This window comes from Sorex fumeus, unplaced genomic scaffold (assembly GCF_029834395.1).
Source record: "Sorex fumeus unplaced genomic scaffold, SorFum_2.1 ptg000061l, whole genome shotgun sequence".
NCBI classification, from domain to species: Eukaryota; Metazoa; Chordata; class Mammalia; order Eulipotyphla; family Soricidae; genus Sorex; species Sorex fumeus.
The window spans coordinates 20,529,143-20,551,264 of record NW_026606118.1 but is presented as its reverse complement, the minus strand read 5'-3'; the positions used below and the strand labels follow the sequence as shown (position 1 = coordinate 20,551,264).

The 22,122-nt window shown below is 39.8% G+C and overlaps 1 protein-coding gene across 2 annotated transcripts in view; it reads left to right on the top strand.

Annotated features, from left to right (window-relative positions):
• The window catches only part of UTRN (utrophin), a 610,322-nt gene that overhangs the window by 203,024 nt on the left and 385,176 nt on the right, over positions 1 to 22,122 (top strand). For both annotated transcript variants that reach the window (XM_056126431.1, XM_056126429.1), the window contains exons 23-27: positions 6,486 to 6,596; positions 7,260 to 7,415; positions 13,575 to 13,745; positions 16,091 to 16,270; positions 20,355 to 20,489. In XM_056126431.1, the coding sequence (XP_055982406.1) occupies positions 6,486 to 6,596; positions 7,260 to 7,415; positions 13,575 to 13,745; positions 16,091 to 16,270; positions 20,355 to 20,489 (753 nt within the window). The remainder of the gene's footprint in view (positions 1 to 6,485; positions 6,597 to 7,259; positions 7,416 to 13,574; positions 13,746 to 16,090; positions 16,271 to 20,354; positions 20,490 to 22,122) is intronic.

The window sequence follows — 22,122 nt, the reverse complement described above, 5'->3', positions numbered from 1 at the left end:
TTCTGCATCTCATACACAGCAGTAATATCTTTGAATTCAGGGGCTGCTGGCTATTTTGCATTATCTCCTTTTGTTCAAGATCTCCTGCCGGGTGGGCTATGAAGTCAGGAAGCTGTCCCCAAGGCCTTTGTCCTGTATTCACCAGAATAGAGCCCTTTTCTCTGGATTCCCCTCTAGTGCCTTCCTGCTGGGTTCAGACTTTCTTGTTAACTCTGTCCTGCCAGTCCCATTACCCTTTATTTTTTTTTAATTAAAAAAATGTTTTTATTAGTGAATCACTGTGAGGTATAGTTACACACTTACGAATCGTCGTGTTTGCGTTATAGTCATACAATGATCGTTTACCCATCCCTCCACCAGTGCCCATTCTTCTCCACCAGTGTTCCCAGTATTCCTCCCACCACTCCACCCCACCCCACCTCAGGGGCATGGCATTCCCTTTTGTTCTCTCTCCTTTTGGATGCTGTGGTTTGTAATAGAGGTATTGAGCGGCCATCCTGTTCTCAGTCTATAGTCTACCTAAACCAGACTCCAGCATTCGGTCTCTTCTGAATAATCAGCCATTCCGAGGGCAGAGTTGTCACTGTCACTGTCCTCCCATTGTTCATCGATTTGCTCAAGCGGGCCCAGTAACGTCTCCATTGGAGACTTTATTGTTACTGTGTTTGGCATATCAAATACGTCACGGGTAGTTTGCCAGGCTTTGCTGTGCAGGCGAAATACTCTTGGTAGCTTGCCAGGCTCTCCGAGAGGGGTGGAGGAATCGAACTTGGGTCGGCCATGTTGGCTGCATGCAAGGCAAATGCCCTACCCGCTGTGCTATGGCTCCAGCCCAAGGGCAGAGTTAGACTCCTGGAAAGGCCCGTGGCCTTTGCCTTGCTGCTCTGTGCTGCTGTCACCTCTGTCTTCAGGCTATTTTCTTTTCTTTTTTCTTTTCTTTTCTTTAAATATTTTTTATTGGTGAATCACCATGAGGTACAGTTACAGACTTACAAACTTTTGTGCTTGTGTTTCAGTCATACAATGTTTGAGTACCCATCCTTCCACCAGTGCCCATTCTCCACCACTGATAATCCCAGTATCCCTCCCACCTCTCACCCCCACCTCTGTGGCAGGGTATTCCCTTTTGTTCTCTCTCTCCTTTTGGGTATTGTGGTTTGCAGCAGAGGTATTGAGTGGCCATTGTGTTTGATCTATAGTCTACTTTCAGTGCACATCTCCCATCCCAAGTGGGTCCTCCAACCACATTTTACCTGGTGTTCCCTTCTCTATCTCAGCTGCCTTTTCCTCCATTATGTGAGACCAGCTTCCAAGCCATGGAGCAAATCTCCTGGTACTTATCTCTGTTATTCTTAGGTGCTAGTCTCCCATTCTGTTACTTTATATTCCACAGATGAGTGCAGTCTTTCTATGTCCTTCTCTCTCTTTTTGACTCATTTCACTTAGCATGGTACTTTCCATGTTGATTCACTTATATTTCCTTCCCAGCACCTGCGTTCCCTCCTGTGACCTGAGTCTGGTAGGGTGTGATTGTTTCCAAAGATCACCCCAGGGGCCGCCTTTCCAGAATGTTCACTTTACTTGTTTGGGTTTCACAGCCTCCTCTTCTTTATGCATCCTACAAGAGTAAATTCCTTTTTAACTTTTTAAATTTGGAAGAATAAAAACCCTTTTCTCCACCCAGTCTCCAGGTTTGCTTATCCCCATACACATGAGCAGATACTGTTCCCTTCTCTGCGATTCTGTCATTCTTGTTCATGCTTCACAATAACCCCATCTTCGACCACTTTTAACTGAATGAAATGAGTTTTGTGTGTGTGTGTGTGTGTGTGTGTGTGTGTGTGTGTGTGGGATGGGAGGACATGCCCCAAAGGAGCTACTCCTGGCTCTGTGCTCAGGAAGTGCTAAGGGAATCATACAGTGCTCAGGACTCAACCTGAACCTTCTGCATGCAAACCCTGCTCTCAGCCCCTGGGTTGAACTATCACCCAGGCTCTTTGACCATTTTTCAGTTTGGTCAGAATCCATCAGGGCATAAGTTCTTGGGCACTGGAGCCATGTTTAGCCTTCAACAAGTAAGTAGGCATGAATGTCATTGCTTTGAAGTGCCTTCGGATAGCTCATCCTTCGGACCCGTTACAAGGCTGACTGATGGGCTCCTTTGTGTAAAATCACCTTCCTTCCTTCCTTTCACTGCTGATGGGTTAGAAGCATGAATTGAACAGATATACCTTGAGCTCAGAGACATACTGGACCAGGTGTTAAAGGGATGTTAGGTAGCATTTTAGGGCAAAATGTAATGATACATGCTACCTAAGAGTGATGAGGCAGAATGATAAAATTAACAATAAGATAAATGATATAATTATAGCAGGAGTTTTTTTTCCATTGAATATTTTTTTTTATTAAAAGAGGCATAAGATATTTTTAAAGTCTTAATTTTAAGAATTAAGGGCTAAGAGGAGAGAAAGCAAGAGAGAGAGAAGAAGAGCACCTGCTAAAGAGGCAGGCAGGGGATGGGAAGTGGGGAGTGATAGGAGGGAGCCTGGGGACACTGGTGCTGGGAAATGTACTCTGGTGGAGGGATGAGTGGTGGAACAGTGTATGACTGAAATCCAATCATGAACAGCTCTGTAATGCTCTAAAATAATTTAGCATTGTAGCACTGTCCTCCCGTTGTTCATCGATTTGCCCAAGCGGGCCCAGTAATGTCTCCATTGTGAGACTTGTTACTGTGTTTGGCATATTGAATACATCACGGGTAGCTTGCCAGGCTTTGCCATGCGGGCGAGATACTCCTGGTAGCTTGCCGGGCTCTCCGAGAGGGGCAGAGGAATGGAATTCAGGTTGGCCAGGTAGGCCGCGTGCAAGGCAAATGCCCTATCCTGAACATGCCCAATCACTAAAATAATAATAAGTAAAGGCCCTCCCATTGATCATCGATTTGCTCGAGCGGGCCCAGTAACGTCTCCATTGGAGACTTTGTTGTTACTGTGTCTGGCATATCGAATACTCTCGGTAGCTTGCCGGAAAATAATATTACGGCTGAAAAAACGAAGAAAGAAGTAAAATTCATCACTGTCATCACTGTCATTTCATTGTTTATCGATTTACTCGAGCAGATGCCAGTAATGTCCCTATTCATCTCAACCCTGAGATTTTAGCAGCCTCTCCTTAATTGTCTTTCCCAACACTGCTATATTGGAAGGCTTAAGTAAAATTAGCACTGTAGCACTGTGCTCCCATTGTTCATCGATTTGCTCGAGCGGGCACCAGTAACGTCTCCATTGTGATACTTGTTGTTACTGTTTTTTGGCATATTGAATACACCACAGGGAGCTTGCCAGGCTCTGCCGTGCGGGCAGGATACTCTTGGTAGCTTGCCGGGTTCTCCGAGAGGGACGGAGGAATCAAACCCGGGTCGGCTGCGTACAAAGCAAATGCCCTACCTGCTGTGCTATTGCTCCAGCCCAAGTAAAATTAAGAAATGAAAAAGAATTGAAGGTTTGGGGGTACAATTCGAGGCTCTGGATTCAATCCTCTATATTATCCCACTCCTCTCCCCCATCATGGTGGGTGGGGTGTGGACCTGGAGGCCCTCTAGTTCCACTGGCTGTGATTCCCACAATAGTGAAAGAAAGTGTTATAGATCAAAGAAATGTAGTACCAAGGTTGCTATTGGTCTTTCTTAGTAAGTGCCCTTTCAAACAATTCTTTTTCAGGTTAGTGAGTGTTACAGAACTAACGACAATAGAAAACTTTAGTGCCTTACATTTCTGTCTTAATTTGGGTTCCAAAATTCTTCCTGCCTATGTCTTAGGATAGAAATTGCTGCTTTAAAACTGTGGGCATTCCAACCGATGGGGGAGGAGTGAAATAAAAATGCCAAGAATTTAGCTGTAAACACAGTCTTGGAGGTAGTTGTATAAAAGTTGGAATCTTACTGAGTTTAAATACAGAGTCACTAAACTTCTCATTACCTGTGTCCCAGCTGAGGGGCTGGGCTGAGGATGGATGTATAAAGTTATACGACTTATTTTAGTGACCTCACTTTCTGTTTTCATGACCCATTGGCTGAGTGTTGCCTATCCCAAATGCTTACAAATCGTTGCTATTGAACACTTAGTCAATGTAGAATTTTCTTTCTCCTGTAATAAATAACTGAAACTTTAAGCAGAAGTAGGAGTAAGAGATGGCAGCTCTAGAATAAAATTTATGATTTATGATTATTATTACATCTGAAATAGTAATAGACCTTTGTTTTAGAAACTCATGAGTATTAAAAATTTTTAATATTATCATTTTTTAAATTAGTATCATTTTAAAGAATCAGAATCCCCTCCAGGAAGACTCTGAAAATTAGAAATTACCCAGTCAGAATATAATCAGACATTCATTTGCAGTCAGAGGTAGATAGAAAAAAAATTGCTCATTATTGTCCATTAGAAATTTTGGATACATACATTGACTGTTTCCTGAAGTGCTCAGACAAACTTTTCTTTCTAGCTCTCTGTAATCTTTTTCCTGCACACTTAGCTTAAAGATAAGATATTTTGGTTATTTTTAAAATGTACAGGAAACATCTGCAAGAAATAGATTGAGGAGGTATTTTTTCCCCCAGTGAAAGAGTAAATATCAAAGGATGGAATCAAGCTCCTGATTTCTCATGTCATAGCATGCAAGTTGTTATTGATATAAACCTGTTTGTGTGATCTAACACCGCTTTTCCTATGGCGTGCAAGAGACTGAGTATTCCCCTAGTATTCCCCTATTCCATTGCTCAGTGTTTCTCAAGCGTGGGTCTCCTTGCACTTGTGTCGCTTCTTTCTGCTGAACTGTTTGGCCAGGTCAAGTTAGATATACCAGAAACAGTAGATCTTCCAAAGATTTTTGAAAACAAAGACTTTTAAACAATCCTTTATAGAGCAAGATGCATGTTGGCAGCATTTAGATCAGAGACACTGATGCAAACCTGAATTCACCCTCACTCTTCAATTAGAAAGAATGAACACCAGAACTTGGAAGTGATGGTTCTTTAGAGGGTTAACGTAGGCTACAAAGCTCTTGGGTTTGTTGCTCTTAGGAACTACAGTTATTATGTATTTTTTTTTCTGTACCAGATCCCGTTCATTATCCCTGGGTTTTCAGAGCAACTGATCAATGTGATTATAAGGGATATTTGGTAGAGGAAGTACTGGGTCTCAATGAGGAAAAAGTGGTTTCTCAAGGTCTTATGGCTGGTATGGTGCTGAACTTCAATGACAAATCACAGTCTTTCTCATAGAGGGCACAATGGCTATGTCAGGACTGCATAAGTGGATTTTTAGTAATGAATATAGATTTTCCAATTTTTCTCTATTCCTTTGGTTACTCTTGGTGTGATCAGTTGGTCTATGTGGATTTTCTGTATCTCTTACTTTTCTTGTTCTTTTTTTATATTGAAGTGGCAATGTTTAACCAGTAGAAGATGAAGGGAAGACATAGAGGTTGCATTCAAATATGGAAGCATTTTGAGCTGAATAGGAAATTTATTACTAACAATGAATGAGAGGCAAATAGAAGAGGGTAGAATTCAGTCCCGATAAGCTGGATATATTAATAATGGAATGGGAGGCAAAGGAAAGAAATGACCATCACTTCACTTTTGCATTTGAGCTTGAGTTTGAATTACTTCTTTGCATTCTTTAATACCTAGTTCCTTTGTCATTTCTTCTTTAAAATCTTTGAAATCTTTGGGGGGGTCACACCCAGCAATGCACAGGGGTTACTCCTGGCTCATTCACTTAGGAATTAATTACTCTTGGCAGTGCTTGGGGGACCATATGGGATGCTGGGAATGGAACCTGGATCAGCCACATGCAAGGCAAATGCCCTACCCACTATGTTATCACTTCAGCCCCTCTGAAGTCTTTTTTTTATCTTTGCAGAATTTTTCCTTTCTGATTTCTTTATATTTCCAGGACCATTCACAGTAACTGGATCACAATGGGGCACAAAGTTTAAGTTGCTGAACAGTGAGCTGTCCTGGGTTGTCATATAATAAGGCATCTCAGAGTAGAGTAGACCTAAGGAAAAAAATATCCTGCCAACCATTCAATTTATTCTTGATTTGAGTAACTGAGAGAGATTTCATTCTAAATTACTTGAAAACAAAATATTTTTCAGTTCTACCTAGAACTGTATAATTTGATTTTTAAATCATATCATCGCTCACACTTAAGCAGCATATCTAGGTTCATTGGAGAATGTTTTAAAATATTTGAAATGATCCCCAAGCTGCTGTCTCTGAAGGATTTTAGTCAAGAATGAAGAAAGTCACCATTCTCACATGTGGAATATGTTTTAAAAAGAAATAAATGAAAATGATGATAACAACATTTTGGAAAGTTGCTTTCGCTTTCTTCCCCCAGTAGCAATAGATCTTGAGATAGAGTAGGTTGAATGTCACTGAGTAATATCCCCCTTTGTTATTGTGTTCGATTTAGGCTGATTCGAAAGTCATTGAGAAGTGGATGGATGGTGTGAAGGATGTAATGAAAGAGCCGGCTGTCCATGGGGACGATGAAGGGCTGCAAAGACAGCTTGACCAGTGCTCTGTGAGTTTGCTGACCTCGAGAACTTGCTGTCATAAAGAACATTTTCTTCTTCTTTATTATTTGCTGCCGTTATTAAAATTGTTAGACGATGGCATGATAATAAACCTAGATAAAATATCTTTTATCACAAGCCTTTTTTGACTTCAGAGTTAATAAAAGAATGACTGATTGCAGTATTTATATTTTAATTTTCCACCATGGCTGTAGGATTTTGGATAGAGAGAACAAGAACAATTTTAGTTGATTAGGAGCTGCTATTTTCTACCACGATGACAATCTTTGTGTCATAATTACCAATTGTATATTGCTCTTAACGTGCCACACAGTGAGGCTTTAAGAAAAACATGTTTAACAAATGAAATTTGCCAGTAAGACGGAATGCAATTTCTATTTGGTGAAATCATTAGGCTTCTTAAAAGTAATTAAAGTGTTATTCCCTACCGAGAGTCAAGTATTTTGAATCTAATTTGGCAGATGGCTCCATGAAGCACCTAGGTGAAATGAATTTCTGAAGGCAACATATTTCTTAAGTAGTTAAAAGTCCTGACTTCTATGGAATCTGTTCTCAGTAATGTATGTGGAGGTTCAAGCGAACTGTAATCATGGTATGTGTGAGTGTTAACGTAGGAATGAATTCATCATGGATTTATTTTATATGTCCAGGCATTTGTTGATGAAATAGAAGCAGTTGAGTCATCTCTGAAAGACATGAAGGAAATTGAAGCAGGACTTCGAAGCTGTCCTATTTCTGGAGTGAGAACATGGATGCAAGAAAAGCTAGCAGACTACCAAACCCAGCTGGAGAGATTTAGCAGGGAGGTGAGTTTTTCGTCTTCACTTTCTGTGGTCATCAAAAGGTAGAGAGTCATTTCTCTTGACCTATTAAATTGATTTTATGGTCCATTTAGTTTGAAAAGAAGTTATCTAAAATAATAACAGTGTGGGTTGCATGCAAAGCCAAACTTCAGTTTGCTCCTCATTCTACCAGAATGCCAAATACTGTCACACTGATTTTTGTTTGTTTGTTTGTTTTTTATTTTTGGGTCACACCTGGCGGGGTTACTCCTTGCTCTGCATTCAGCAATTACCCCTGGCGGTGCTCAGGGGACCATATGGGTTGCTGGGAATCGAACCCGGGTCGGCTTCGTGCAAGTCAAACGCCCTACCTGCTGTGCTATTGCTCCAGCCCCCTGTCACACGGATTTTTGAAAGAAGGGAAAGGTTTTGTTGTAGTCCAGAGTGCAAGGGAGATAGGAGCAACATTTAAATCTATTGCTTCTCCCTTTGCATGGGAGAATATGTTTACGAGAAGGAGGGGCTGAGGTCTCTTGTCTGTTACTTGAAAAATAGGACACGATTGATTCTTTAGATAAAAAGAATGGGGATTGGAGTCAGAAATTCTTTTGATTTTTCTGGAGGGTGTTAGCTTTTCTTGTTTGTATGTTTATGAATTTCCTCCTTATACAGAGAGGAATTTGCCCTTGTTGGATGCTATTGTTTAATTTTTTTTTAAGAATTTTTTTGGTTGGGTTTTTTTTAAGAATTTAAATGTGTTTATGCTTGTTATTTCCTGCAAAACAGTAGTAACGTGTTTAGCGCTTCTGTAAAGCAGTTCCTGCAAAACAGAGTGTAAGAGAGCTATGGCTTTTTATCTCAATCAGTTTGTCTGGCTTAGGTAGATTGTCCCTGGTGGTTCATGATTTCAGAGGCTAGGCCAAGAAATTGGTCACTTGTAAAAATAAGAGCCTGTTATATTTGACCCCAATGGTGGCTCTGCCGATTCAGTACACAGGTCTAGCTGTGCGACATTGGAGCCTGATTGATCGTAGTGGGGACTCTTTGGGCCACAGCTGGTGAGAACTCTTGGGGATGCATTGAGTATGTACTTGGCTCCTGCATCATTTTTTAAGTTCAGGTGTGGTATTAATTGTCCAGTATGGCTTCTTATGTTCAATAAACAATGAAAAAGGCAGTGAAGCAGAAATAGACTGGAACAAAAAGGAATTAGCCTGTTGGAGAGTGGGTGGAAAGATTTGAGATGAGAAAACAGGTTGGGTTGAATTGTATATGACTTTTCAAATGACTTTTGGTTTTAGCTCATTTATTCACACTGGAAATAAAGGGTTTTGCATAGAGAATTGAATCTGTGTTGATATTTTAAGATTACATGAACTTCTATGTGGATAATTCTTGCTAGATAAGACAAAAAATGGAGACAGACAACTTATCTAAAAGATTTTTGCATTTTGGGAGAGAGAGATTGTCCTGTTGGACTAGAGAGATAGTAGTGACATTGAGCACTGCTAGGTTTCGACTGACTTTTGAAAACAGGAGTCTATTAATGTATTGGATAGGATAAAGGTGAATATTTAAGACAACTTTAAAACAAGGTTTTCAAAATTTCTGCTTTGTGTGACTTGTGATATCTTTTTTTGAAATGAAGAATCAAGGAGGAGGAACTTTTTTGGGCACAGGGGAAATGATTTCCATTTTAGAAATGTAAAGTTTGAGATTATTTTTATTATTACTATTACTGTTGGGCAACACCCAGCCATGCTCAGGGGTTACTCATGACTCTGCTCTCAGGAATTACTCCTAGCAGTGCTCTGGTATGTTGGGATTGAAACCGGGTGGGCAGTATGCAAAGCAAATGCCCACCTAAGCTTTCCATGGTGCCCAAATGCTAAAGATTGCTTAGCCCAATTAGAACTAAAGGAACTGAAAAATAAGTGTTAAGATCTGAGGAAAAAGAGACTTGTAAAGATCTGGTGAAAAGTGATTTTCTTGTAGTGGTGAGGGAGGAAGTCACAATGGAGATTTTGAAGGAATGAGTTTCTCCATAAGGAAGAGTAGGCATGTGATTTAGTTAGCTTCTGATTGCTTCTGTTTTGATAGAGAAACAGTAGTGAAGTTGAGTAATGCTGTAGCAAGTGGGAAAGGATTAAAAAAAATGAGAAGGGAAGTTACGAAATAGAGAAATATGCAAACAGTTCCATAGATACTACTTACCTCTTAATGCAACTTTTTTTGGTAAATTGTTATACAGGAAGCATTTATATTTATATCTCTAAATATTTTCTTTGGTTTACATGCCTTAATTTGAATGTTTAAACTCAGAAAAGAGTTGAAATAATGGTACAAGGGCCAACAATATAGCAAACTCTTCAGCTTGGTAACAGTTAATGTTTTATCAGATTTGTCTTATTTCTTCTTCGTTCTCTTCACATACATATATACACATTTCCCTTTATGTATGTTAAAATAGTATCTTTGACAGGCTTTTTTTTAATACTCATTTTAGTGCTAAATCTTTAGCATGCTTCTTCCATGAATATCCACAGTTTTTTGCAAAAGTGTAAATCACTATCACAAGTAAGAAAGTAATTTTATAATGCTATGCACCATTCCTGCCAAATTAGGATTTTTTTTTCAAGTGTGTAATTATCTAAGTCGCTTTTACTCAAAGGAGCTTACAGGACTCTTGGGAAATAAATAAGGAAAAGGTTTAAAATCAGCAGTGAGGAGTAACAAAAGGAGAGAAAAAAAGGTAGCTATTGGTACACATGTCTACATAGATATTTGGATCTAGCTATCTGTGACCTACAATACACACTCATGTGCACAGAACTATGTCGGATTAATTGTGAATATTTTTCATTTTCATTTAGGTAACCATAACTAATGCTGTAGTTAATAGTTTCAGGCACACCACCACACCCAGTATCACTGCCAGCATCTTTCCATCAATGTTCCAAGGTCCCCTAAATTTTGAATTATTAAGTATTTAATGCTTGAGAATAAAAGTATGGGAAATCTTAATGTTCCTCAGCAAGGAGGCAACCATATGTTATGTATTCATCTAAAGCAATTCTATGCTGTTTGTTTCTCTGGGTAATTAAAGGTCAGTGTAATTGACAAGCTAAATACTGCCAAATAATAACTGTTCTAAGAAAAATCAGACATATAAAACTAATTAATGAACCAAAATAGTCTTTTTTATCTACTATACTGAAAATATCATGAAAGGAAAAACATTTTAAGGTTCCAATTAGAAAGTATAGAGTATAGAGATAATTATAATTTTGAGTTTAAAAAATTGTTATTTCTTTTATTTTTCTATGGACCCATGAAAATGTCAAAATTGATTAGTGTCCAGAAATGGATGGTAGGTAAGGAGCAGTTGTGTTTCTGGAAGTCGGGTCCAGGAATAATATATATTCTAATTATTATTGTATTTTGTAGGGTGTACTAGTTGTTTGGGCTACCAGACCCATACCCACTGGAGTGAGGGTTCAAGTCTAGGACCTCACACGTATCTCTCTGTACAGAACATCTATCCCTTCCCTCTCTGTCATTCAAGCAATGTTTTTAGCCCTCATATAATTTTTAAAAGCTCAGGTGAAACTGTTCATCAGTCAGTGTTGAGAAACAGGACTGTGAACACTGCTATCAGGAAGCCCCTACAGTATATTTTTGGTCCTCATCTGTTCTCGTGATTTCATTCTTGTCACCGACTCTTCTTTCATACTGTCGTGAGACCCATCCCGTTCCCTGTCGGGTCTGCTGTCAAGATCACCTTCATAGTCCAACCAGCCCAACCAGGGGATCGCCCGTAAGAAGACTGAGTTAGTGTGGAAGTTGGTTAGTGAAATGACTTCAACCATCTCAGTGAGTTGGTATAAGCTCCTACAACACTCAGTGGCAAGAGGGAAGATGGCTCAGAAAAGAGCTTTGGGATTATGATCTATAATAGGACCAGAACCATAATACTTATCTTGCACAGGGTTGACTTGGTTCCATTCCTGGCACCTCATATGGTCCCCCAAGACCATCAGCAGTGATCCAAGTGTGCAGAGCCTGGAGTAAGCCCTGAGCACAGCCCAGGGTGGCCCCCAAACCAATATATATTGAACGGGATTTAGACAAATCTTTTTATTTTTTTGACATTTAATGACAATTCAGAAGCAGAAGCCTAAGGTTTTGTTTGTTTGTTTGTTTTTGTTTTTTTGCCATTCTTCAAGCCTGTGTATCTTGCTTGCTTCTCTCTCTGTTTCTTTGCGTGCCTGTTTCCACTCTGAAGTCTGTGATTGCTTTTGAACACAAATTTTTTTTTCTCTCCCTCGCCTCACATCTCTCTATGTAAGTTTAAGTAAAAGCAAACAAACAAACCCAAACAGAAGGAACAATCGCCTTGAAAGGATTGTTTTGTTCACCAGCCACAAATACAATATCTAGCACATCTGTTCAGCCATCCTAAGTGGCAGTGAAAACAGATGATGGTGAGTGGCGATTCTCTAACGTGGTATTCCATGTGGAGGAGGTAGAACTGAGTGATTAGTCCCTGATAATTGTGCCCTCATCCGTCTCCCAGCCCTGAGGAGAGAGATTGTTCATGTTTGGTTCACTTCGTCAGAGGCCATCATTTTACCTAAGATTGAGTTGAGGTGGAATTTTTTTTGTCTTTTATTTATCTTTCTTGGCTTTCTTGTAAGAAAATTAAATTACTGGAGATGAGAGGAATTGTTTCTGTACTTGAAATATACTAACCATACTATTGCCATTCTTTTTATATTCTTATTGTGTTTAAAGTTTTAGAGTTACATAAAAGGCAAGAAAAGAATGTCTTAATTTCAAGGACTTCACTCATCTTTATTTAAGATATTTCGTGTCCAAATATTCAAATTTTCATCCAGCCACACCCGATTCCTTTTAATTTTCAAAAGTGCTAATAAGATTTTTGGCAGTAAAGCATATAGTGGGTTTTATAAGTAGTTTATTAGTGTCAGGGGAAAATGTGGCTAGGTCATTCTTGAAGCTCAGTAACTGACGTCCATTTACATGTATATATATGTATTTATTAAGGGCCATTGTAGAGACATGACAGAGGGCTTGCAGAATTTAAATACATATGTATCATAACTATTTTATGCCTATTTTTCACCCTAGTTTTATCATTGAATCAAGTTCAAACAAATTCCAAATTTTCTAATACAACATTTTTACATCTGTTTGAAATATATAGCTACATTCCAAAATCAAAATTTTGAGGAGCAATATTTTATGAACATGCTTTATGTTAATCTCTTTCTCTCTGTCTTTTAAAAGTAAAGTTTAAATGAGTATCTTCTCATAATGGAAAATGGACCCTTTGGTTGCTTTATGGGTTTTTTTTCCATGATAAACTTTGCTGTAATAAGTTTCTTTAAGATACATTTTATTTTGTTGTATATTTGAGATGCTCTGTTCAAAAGTTATACATTTTTAATAGGTAATTCCAGATTAGGCCAATATTCAAAATTTCATATAGATGCATACTAATAAAATTTATTCATTATATTTTATGATATTACTACAGATCTAAAAGGGATTTTATATGAATACTAGAACATCACAATCTTGAAATTAAATTTTATTTTAATTTTTAACATAGTACTGATATTATAGATTTTATACTTGCAGTGTTGCTGTACCATGCCAGCCACCAGAGTGTCAATACCCTTCCACTTTTATTCCAGCATTCTCCAATCCCCACTCTTAGCATTCTTAATTTTTGGGGGGGGGTGGTGGTGAGGGAGAGTATACCCTGCAATGCTCAGGACTTACTCCTGACTCTGCATTCAAAAATTACTACTGGAAGAAATGTGGGGAATATAAGGGATGCCAGGGTTCGAACTCTGGTCATCCGCATACAAGGCAAGTGCCCTGCCTGCTGTACTATCCCCTCTGGCCTCAGCATCCTTAGTCTTTAATGGTTTTTTTTATTGTAGTTTGGGTAACATAATTGCAATAGTCTTGATGTTTATGCTACTGATGTGCAAAGTTACTATACCGTACGTACTACCACCAAAATGCCCAAGAACATCACAATCTTCATGGAAATTTGTTGATGTCTTTAGATATTTGAAATGAGAATTTAATGTATTGAATTTATTTAATGTATTAACGTGGATATTTGGGTGACTGGCTTTTCTTTTCTAGGTGGCTATTCAAAAAAGTAGGTTGTCTGAAAGTCAGGAAAAGACATCGAACTTGAAGAAAGACTTGGCAGAAATGCAGGAATGGATGAGCCAGGCTGAAGAGGAGTACCTGGAGAGGGATTTTGAATACAAGTCTCCGGAAGAACTTGAGAATGCTGTGGAGGAGATGAAGGTGAGACGAGCCAGCATCCTTGGCGTCACTCTTCCTCCCTTAGAAGCGATTAGTAGTAATCAGGAAGCCAGGACCTCACCCGCCAATGAAAAGGCATGATGATATATATGTTCAAATAATGCTCTACAGCAGGGTGTCAGAGGAAAAGGAGAGGGAGCCGCTGACAGGATGTTGGTAGGAAAAGAAGTTGTGACTTTTCTGTTTAACTTCCTCCATGAACTGAATTCTTCGAGAACCTTCACTGTCACTGTCACTGTCCTCCCATTGTTCATCGATTTGCTTGAGTGGACCCAGTAACGTCTCCATTGTGACACTTGTTGTTACTGTGTTTGGCATATCGAATACGTCACGGGTAGCTTGCCAGGCTTTGCCGTGCAGGAGAGATACTCTCGGTAGCTTCCCGGGCTCTCTGTGAGGGGCAGAGGAATGGAAACTGGGTCTGTCAGGTCGGCCACTTGCAAGGCAAATGCCCTACCCGCTGTGCTAGCACTCCAGCCCCTTAGAAAATCTTAAAGACTGCCTTAGAAAGTCTCTTCCGTTTAAACCCTGAGGAGTCAGAGAAAATGCTGCAGAAATTCACCAGCTTCAGGGACAATCACAGTGAGGCTAAACCATCACAACTCTGACATTTCCAAAATTTATGAAGACTTTTTTTTAAATAAGGAGCAAAGAGAGGTTTTCCAATTCAATTGGCATTTATTCTTATTTTTTCAGGTGTAAGTCTTCCAGTTAACACACAGGCACACATGTGTACCAGAATTTTGTGTGAGCAGTAAGAAAACCCATAGTATTTGATATCAATGGGAACCACGGGATATATTTCCTGTAAACTTAGAATCCAGTGTCAATAGTCTTTAACACCCTCCTTTTATGTAATGAAAGAACTGGGCAGTATTCCCATCTTTCCAACACTGTTTCAAGTGTCCTTCATTGCTCAAGCAGGAGGAGATAGTGCCTTAAAGGGTGTTTTGTTTTATAATATGAAGCAACACATTGAATGCTTTACTCAAAGTCAACTTTCCTAGAAGTAAAACTAAAGCAAGTCTTTGTGCAGATACCAGAAATGGATTCTGTTTCATCAACGCATTGTTGTATACAAGTCAAAATAAATATGAAGAGGAACTTTTAAGCTAGTGCAGTATTTATACTGAAAACTCACTGATGTTAAGCTTCTTGGGAAAGATTTAAAATTATTCACTTTGTATGATATTTTAAAGGTAGCCTACTCTGTTTCGAACTATTTTATTACATTTATTCTCTGTACTGTTGGCATTGTAGTTCTGTGATTTTGTAAAGCCACGGTATGAATGAGATTTTAGAAAAACGAGCTTAAAACTCTCGATTTGGTAGCATTCTATTTATTTTTATTCTTCTAAACAATCCTTAGAATTAGAAAAAAACTATACTTAATTTTCCCTGAACTAAAGGAAGTCTAAATCAAGACAACAATAAAAAAAAAACTAAAATGGAAAACAAAGTGCTGTTTAAGGTTGATTTTCTTGAATATTGAAGCTATATCTTAAATATAGAGTCATGAAAAATTATTTCTAGATCAAATCTTCCCCAGTATGATACCTTCATGTCTGTAATACTTTTTATTTACTTATTCACTTTTTTAATTGAATCACCTTGAGGTACAGTTACAAAGCTTTCATGATTTAGTTTCAGTCATACAATAATCGAACACCTATCTCTCCTCCAGTGTACATGTCCCAACATCATTGTCCCCAGTTTCCCTCCTGCCACCCCCACTCCCTTTGCTCTATGTCAGGCACTTTCCTTTTTAATCTCTTTCTACTTTGGGGCATTATGGTTTGCAATACAGATACTGAGAGGCCATTATGTTTGGTCCTCTGTCTACTTTCAGCACACATCTCCTTCCCGAGCGATTATTTGGAATAATTTTAATTATTAGGGTCTACCTGTGTTCTAGGGAAAAATAAGCCAACAGATTAAAAAGCTACCACTTTCATGGTACACTTGAGTTTTTGTAAATATTTATTTTAGTCTAACATGATCAGACCTCTAGTGGTGATTTGAAATGAATTCAGTTAGATTTTTGTCATGACCCAGGCTTTGAAATATGCTTAATTTTAGTAAGACCAATTTAGATATTTAGTTTAGACATTGTTATAAAATAAAATGTGTGGGGCTGTGTACATTAGGATGTTTAATAAATGTTACTTTGTATTCAGCAGTGTTATTTCAAAAGCACTGCATAGTGGTTATGTAATGTTTCAAGCTAGAAAGAATGGTGTAGGGGTTTTGATTTGTTTACCTATATAAAAGAAATTGGTTGGTAAGACAGAGGAGATGATCTTCAAATGTGTCCTATCTTGGAACAGAGGGCGAAAGAGGATGTATTGCAAAAGGAAGTGAGAGTGAAGATTCTCAAGGACAACATCAAGTTATTAGCTGCAAAAGCGCCCTCTGGTGGCCAGGAATTGACTTCTGAACTGAATGTTGTGCTGGAGAATTACCAACTTCTTTGCTACAGAATCCGAGGAAAGTGCCACACTCTCGAGGTATGTGATTGTTTCAGTATTTCTGAAATCTAAACGCTCTATACTGATGGTGTTCACATATTGGTAAAAAGGTTAATTTCTTTCAAATACTGAGTGCCAAGGAAAAGTGATTCTTGTATGATCGATTTTCAAAGAAAAAAAAGAAAAAAAATAGACCAAGATCAGCCCCCAGTTAGTCAAAGGTTCTTGGGAAAGTCATTTTGTAACCTCCAGCTCTAATTTTTTTAAATGTCAAATGATGGTTTTTATATCACAGATGATTTGCAGCATCTGTTTCAGTTCTAAAATCCAAAAATCACATCATATGAGCATCATTTTTCTTTTTTTTTTCCCCTGGTTGAGATCACAGAGACTAATTGAAGTTTCTTTTTTTATTTTAAATTTAAATCCAAGTTTAAAATTAGTGATTTGAAGGAAAGAGTAACCAGGGTCCACTTCTGTTTTGCTCTACCATTAACCCCACCCCAGTTGGGTTTAAAGTACAGATGACATGATGATTTAAAACTTACTGTTAACATTTTGATGTTTTGTTCTGTGTTAATGTGCTTTTTTATCTTGTGGGCTTAGGGCTACACCCAGAAGTTTTCAGGTCTTACTGAGGCATCACTCTTTTTTGTTTTTGCTTTTAAACACGGTGAGGTACAGTTACAAACTTTCGTGATAAAGTTTCAGTCATACAATGATCCAGTACCCATCCCTCCACCAGTGTGTATTTTCCACCAACAATGTTTCCAGTATCCCTCCTGCCACCTCCACCCCATCCCACCCCTTACCTCTGTGACAGGCACCTTCCTTCTTAATTTCTCTCTACTTTGAGCATTATGGTTTGCAATGCAGATACTATGAGGTCAACATGTTTGGTTCTTAGTCTACTTTCAGCATGCATCTCCCATCCGGAGCGAGCCCTCCAACCACCATTGACTTAGTGGTCCCTTCTCCATCCCAACTGATAGGGATCACTCTTGACAGTGTTCTGGAATAGTAGATGATGCTGGGCATCATGCCTGGGTCAGCTTGCTGCCACGCAAGTGCCAAAGCCTCTATAGCCCCTTTATTATGTCTGTGGCACAAAGTGATTTTTTTCAGTTGCACATTTCTGTTTCACTTAACAAACTGCACCAGCATGTAGTGGCTTTCAAAAATTACCACATTTTATTTCTCTTTCTGTTGGGGGTTGATGTGGACTCACCTGGGGTCTTCACTGCTCCACAAGTTCTGTGGAGGACTCTTATGGGATTGCCTTCAACTCAGAGCCCGTCCAGCTGGTCTTTGCACAGGGATGCTCAGCTTCCCAGCATCTCTGTAGCATAGCAGCTGCCTTTTCCTAGCGGGAGAGAGAAGCAGCCTGTCCTTGTGAAGGTTAGATCTGCGGTGTGTCCCAGTGTCTCCTCTATGGCAGTCTTGTGCCAGTCACAAAACCAGTCCATATTCTGGAAGAAGAGAAATCAAGCTCTTTTTTCAGCATACATCTCCCATCCCGACCGGTTCCTCCAGCCATCATTCTCTTAGTGATCCCTTCTCTGTTCCAGCTGCCTTCTCCCCTTTGCTCATGAGACAGGTTACCAGCTATGGAGCAATCCGCCTGGCCCATGTGTCTACTGTCCTTAGGTGTCAGCCTCATGTTATGTTGTTTTATACTCAACAAATGAGTCAGTACTTCTGTGTCTGTCTCCCTCTTTCTGACTCATTTCACTTAGCATGATACTCTCCATGAAAGTAGATAGTGGACCAAACACAATAGCCTCTCAGTATCTGTATTGCAAACCACAATGCCCTAAAGTAGAGAGAGAGAGAGAGTATGGGGAATATTGTCTTCCATGGAGGTAGGGGGAGTGTGGAAAAGGGGGGGTATACCGGGGATATTGGTGGTGGGAATGTGCACTGGTGAAGGGATTGGTGTTTGAGCATTGTGTGATTGTAACCCAAATATGAAAGCTTGTAACTATCTCATGGTGATTCAATAAAATTAAAAAAAAATAAATCAATCTCTCCAGTGAATGGTGGTAGTAGTAGCTTGTGACCATCGTAAACTCCCGTCATTCTCTCTCTGCTCTGCACTAGTTACGTTCTCTCTCCTCCCCCATGCAAAATAGCATTTGCTCTCCCAGGGATGTCTGGGGTTCCAGCCCGAATAGTATCAAGCTGGGAATCCAGGATTCTGTGATTGGAATCAGGTCCAAATATAAATTTGGCTCCCGGGAGTGATTTCTTTTTTTCTTCTTTTTTTTTTTTTTTTTTTTTTTTTGCTTTTTGGGTCACACCCAGCGATACTCAGGGGTTACTCCTGGCTCATGCACCCAGGAATTACTCCTGGCGGTGCTCGGGAGACCATATGGGATGCTGGGACTCGAACCAGGGTTGGCCATGTTGGCTACGTGCAAGGCAAATGCCCTACCCGCTGTGCTATCGCTCCAGCCCCCGGGGAGTGATTTCTTCACATGCAGATATTTGATTGTAGCACCTCTCAATCTGGTGACTTGGGGATTACTAATTCATCTAAATCCCATTAGCCTAATTTATAATGGTGAGGCAGATATGCAGAAAACCTCAGAGGATATTGGCGTTCAGAGAAGTTGGCACAAGAGATCAGTGACATCACTGTTACACCACCTCTGAAATCTGATGGTTATCCTGAAATCCAGGGGCCAGAATGTTGCTTGTGCAGAGACCATTTCTTCTTCTTGAATGTGAGCTTTCCCTGTCAATTTCTTCCTTTGGATTCTGCCTGTAGAAATGAGTGGTGGGGTAGGAATGGGGATGTCCTGAGTCCTTCCTTCCTTCCTTCCTTCCTTCCTTCCTTCCTTCCTTCCTTCCTTCCTTCCTTCCCTCCCTCCCTCCCTCCCTCCCTCCCTCCCTCCCTCCCTCCCTCCCTCCCTCCCTCTCTCTCTCTCTTTCTTTCTTTCTTTCTTTCTTTCTTTCTTTCTTTCTTTCTTTCTTTCTTTCTTATCCAGAAGTTACCAAATTACAGCTTTAAGGTCAAATTTGGTTTTTGCCCTACTTTTGTTTGGCCTTTGAACTAAAAATGGTTACTATTTTCTTAAAGAATGTTAAAAAAAACAAACGCATACAATAACCAGAGAAGTATCTGTGACAAAGGCCACGTATTGCCTTTAGCACCAAAAATATTTACTTGTACTGAAAAAAAAATGACAGATATCTGATCTGATAAACATGCCTCACACCGAGCAGCTGGCTGACTCTTCTCTTCTTAGTCATCAGATGAGAAAGAGCCAATTTGACGGGCTCCTCCTTTTTGTAATTATTTATTTCTTTGGTTTTTAGGACTACATTCAGCAGTGCTCAGGGCTTACTCCTGGCTCTTCGGCTCAAGGATCTCTCCTGGCAGTGCTGGGGGACCCTATGGCTTGCTGGGGATCGAACCCAGGTTGGCCTGTGCAAGGCCAGCATCCTAGCCACTGGACTAGGTCCAAGAGTGCCTTCATTTGGGGGGAAGGCCAGGAGCTGTTCCTGGAAGTAGACTATGACTGTATGTCACCTTCCCCCAAATTCCATAAGAATGAGGATAAGTGACAGCAGCTGAATAGTAAGAATAGCCCAACTTTGTCTGGAGTGAAGTGTGATCCTCTCGCATGCATGAGATGGAGAGGGAAAGACAGCGCATGGGGCTAGTTAGTTGTAGTGACAACAACACTGAGTTAGGTGGACCCCAATTCCAATTTCCTGTATAATTTCTAGAAGGATTATGAATTATAAAGAACTACGAGTCTTTTTTACCTTGGATTAAAAAAGATGAATGGTTCTCTCAGGTTCTTTACTAATTATGTAGTGTTTTACTTTTGACACTTCAACATGAATTACTTTCACGTGAGGAAAATGAGACAGCCCTTTCCTCATTGGCTCCCAGCCTACATCAGTGGATCTCACAGGAATTATTCAAGAATCCCATTTTGTTTCACTTATTTGAGATTTTGACTTGATCAGTTTGGATATCCCCACTGAGCAGCCTCCTGTTTGCTCAGATCTAAATAAAAATAGAATCGATCGGTGTGTGAATGTCAGGCAGTCAAGATGTAGAGCATGAGATGGCTTGTCTAATTGGACTTTTCCTCTTGGTCTCTACTAGGAGGTTTGGTCTTGTTGGATTGAACTGTTGCACTATTTGGATCTCGAGACCACCTGGCTCAATACTCTGGAAGAGCGAACAAAGGGCACAGACACCCTCCCTGAGAAGACAGAGGCTGTCAGCGAAGCTCTAGAGGTGGGAGCCTGTGTGATCGGGGGCATGTGTTTGTTTGTTTGTTTATTTGTTTCACGGAGACCACAAAAGCATTAAAATGAGGCATGTGATGCCTCACACCAATCAGCACATTTGCTTCTTCAGTAATTTTCAGTGTAACTTGGTTTTCGCTCTAGTGCTTGAAAGATGTATACAATTATGTATCTTTAGATTATTGGTGACCCACCAAGGCAGCTTTATGAGGCATTAGCTTTTGATAATTCATCTCTTTTATTTTTTCATTTTTATTTATTTATTTATTTTTTTTGGCCACACCCAGTGATGCTCAGGGGTTACTTCTGGCTCTGCACTCAGAAATTACTCCTGGCGGTACTTGGGGGATCATATGGGATGCTGGGGATCGAACCTGGGTTGGCCACATGCAAGACAAACGCCCTACCTGCTGTACTATTGCTCCAGCCCCTTTTAGACATCACAAAGCACTCTCTTGGTTTTCCAGTCTGTTTCTAACCAGTCCCTGGATGAAACCTGCTTTATATTATTAGGACAATTGCTCTCTTGTTCCTTCTTAGTTAGTTCTGCTCATTGGCCTCAGTGGAGGCTGTGTTGATAATGACCCCTGCTCTGTCATTTTCCACTGGGAATGGTGGGAGCGAGTGCAGATTGTTGGGCAGCGTTAGGGACCTGGGGTTTTGTCTTAGGAGCTTGTTGTCAGGCTCATTTAAAACTCCCTGAGGCCAAATCTATGCCTGACTTCTTCATGTTCTTTGGTTCCCAGCACAGAGTGTGTGGCGGATGATAACAATGTTTTTAGTGGATTAAAATGAGAGAGAGGAGATTTGCTTTGAAGAATAAGAAGGGAGACATGCTTTTACACATATAGGATGACAATGCAGTGACTGGGAAGTCAAGGTTTCTTTAGTTTGTTTTTGGATGCTCAGGGCTTACTTCTGAGCTAAAGGATCACTCCTGGAGGTACTTGGGGAAATGTATGGGGTGTTGGGAATTGGACTCTGGCCCGATATGAGCGAGGAAAGTGCCCATGTACTATCTCTGACCCTCAAGTAGGACTTCTTATACCTTTTCCACTCAGATTCCCTTTCTTCTGAGAAATGCAGCTTGAACTAGTGTTGCTGTAAATGCCTTAGATTCATTATACTGTTGATTTTGAATTAGTTTTCAGGTGTTTTATGTTCATAAATCTTTGATTGTTGCTACATTTTTTGTGAGCCATGCAATCAATTATATCCCCCCTGTATGGGGTTGCAACCCACAGCTTAAGAAGCTGGGCAGTAGGTGACTTGGAGGAAGATCAGGAAGACTTCAAATGTGGTACCTAGATCCCAGATGCTCTCATGGAGGAAGATGCTCTTTCTCCAGAAAAATAGAGTGGGAGATAGAGAAAATTTTAAAAAATGTAAAAGATTACTTTAAAGTATGCCTGACTTCCTAAGAGAGCATGTGCAGTCTATATTTGGAAAATGGAGAAAAGTTTAAGGCAAACTCTAAAATCTACTATAAGTGTTATTCCTATTTACTAATATGTTAGTGTTCCTTTTTCCTACTTACTTCTTACATACACATTATATATATATGTATATATATATATTTCTTTTTAAGTGGATCCCCATTGGAAGGTGGTATGCTATCAGAA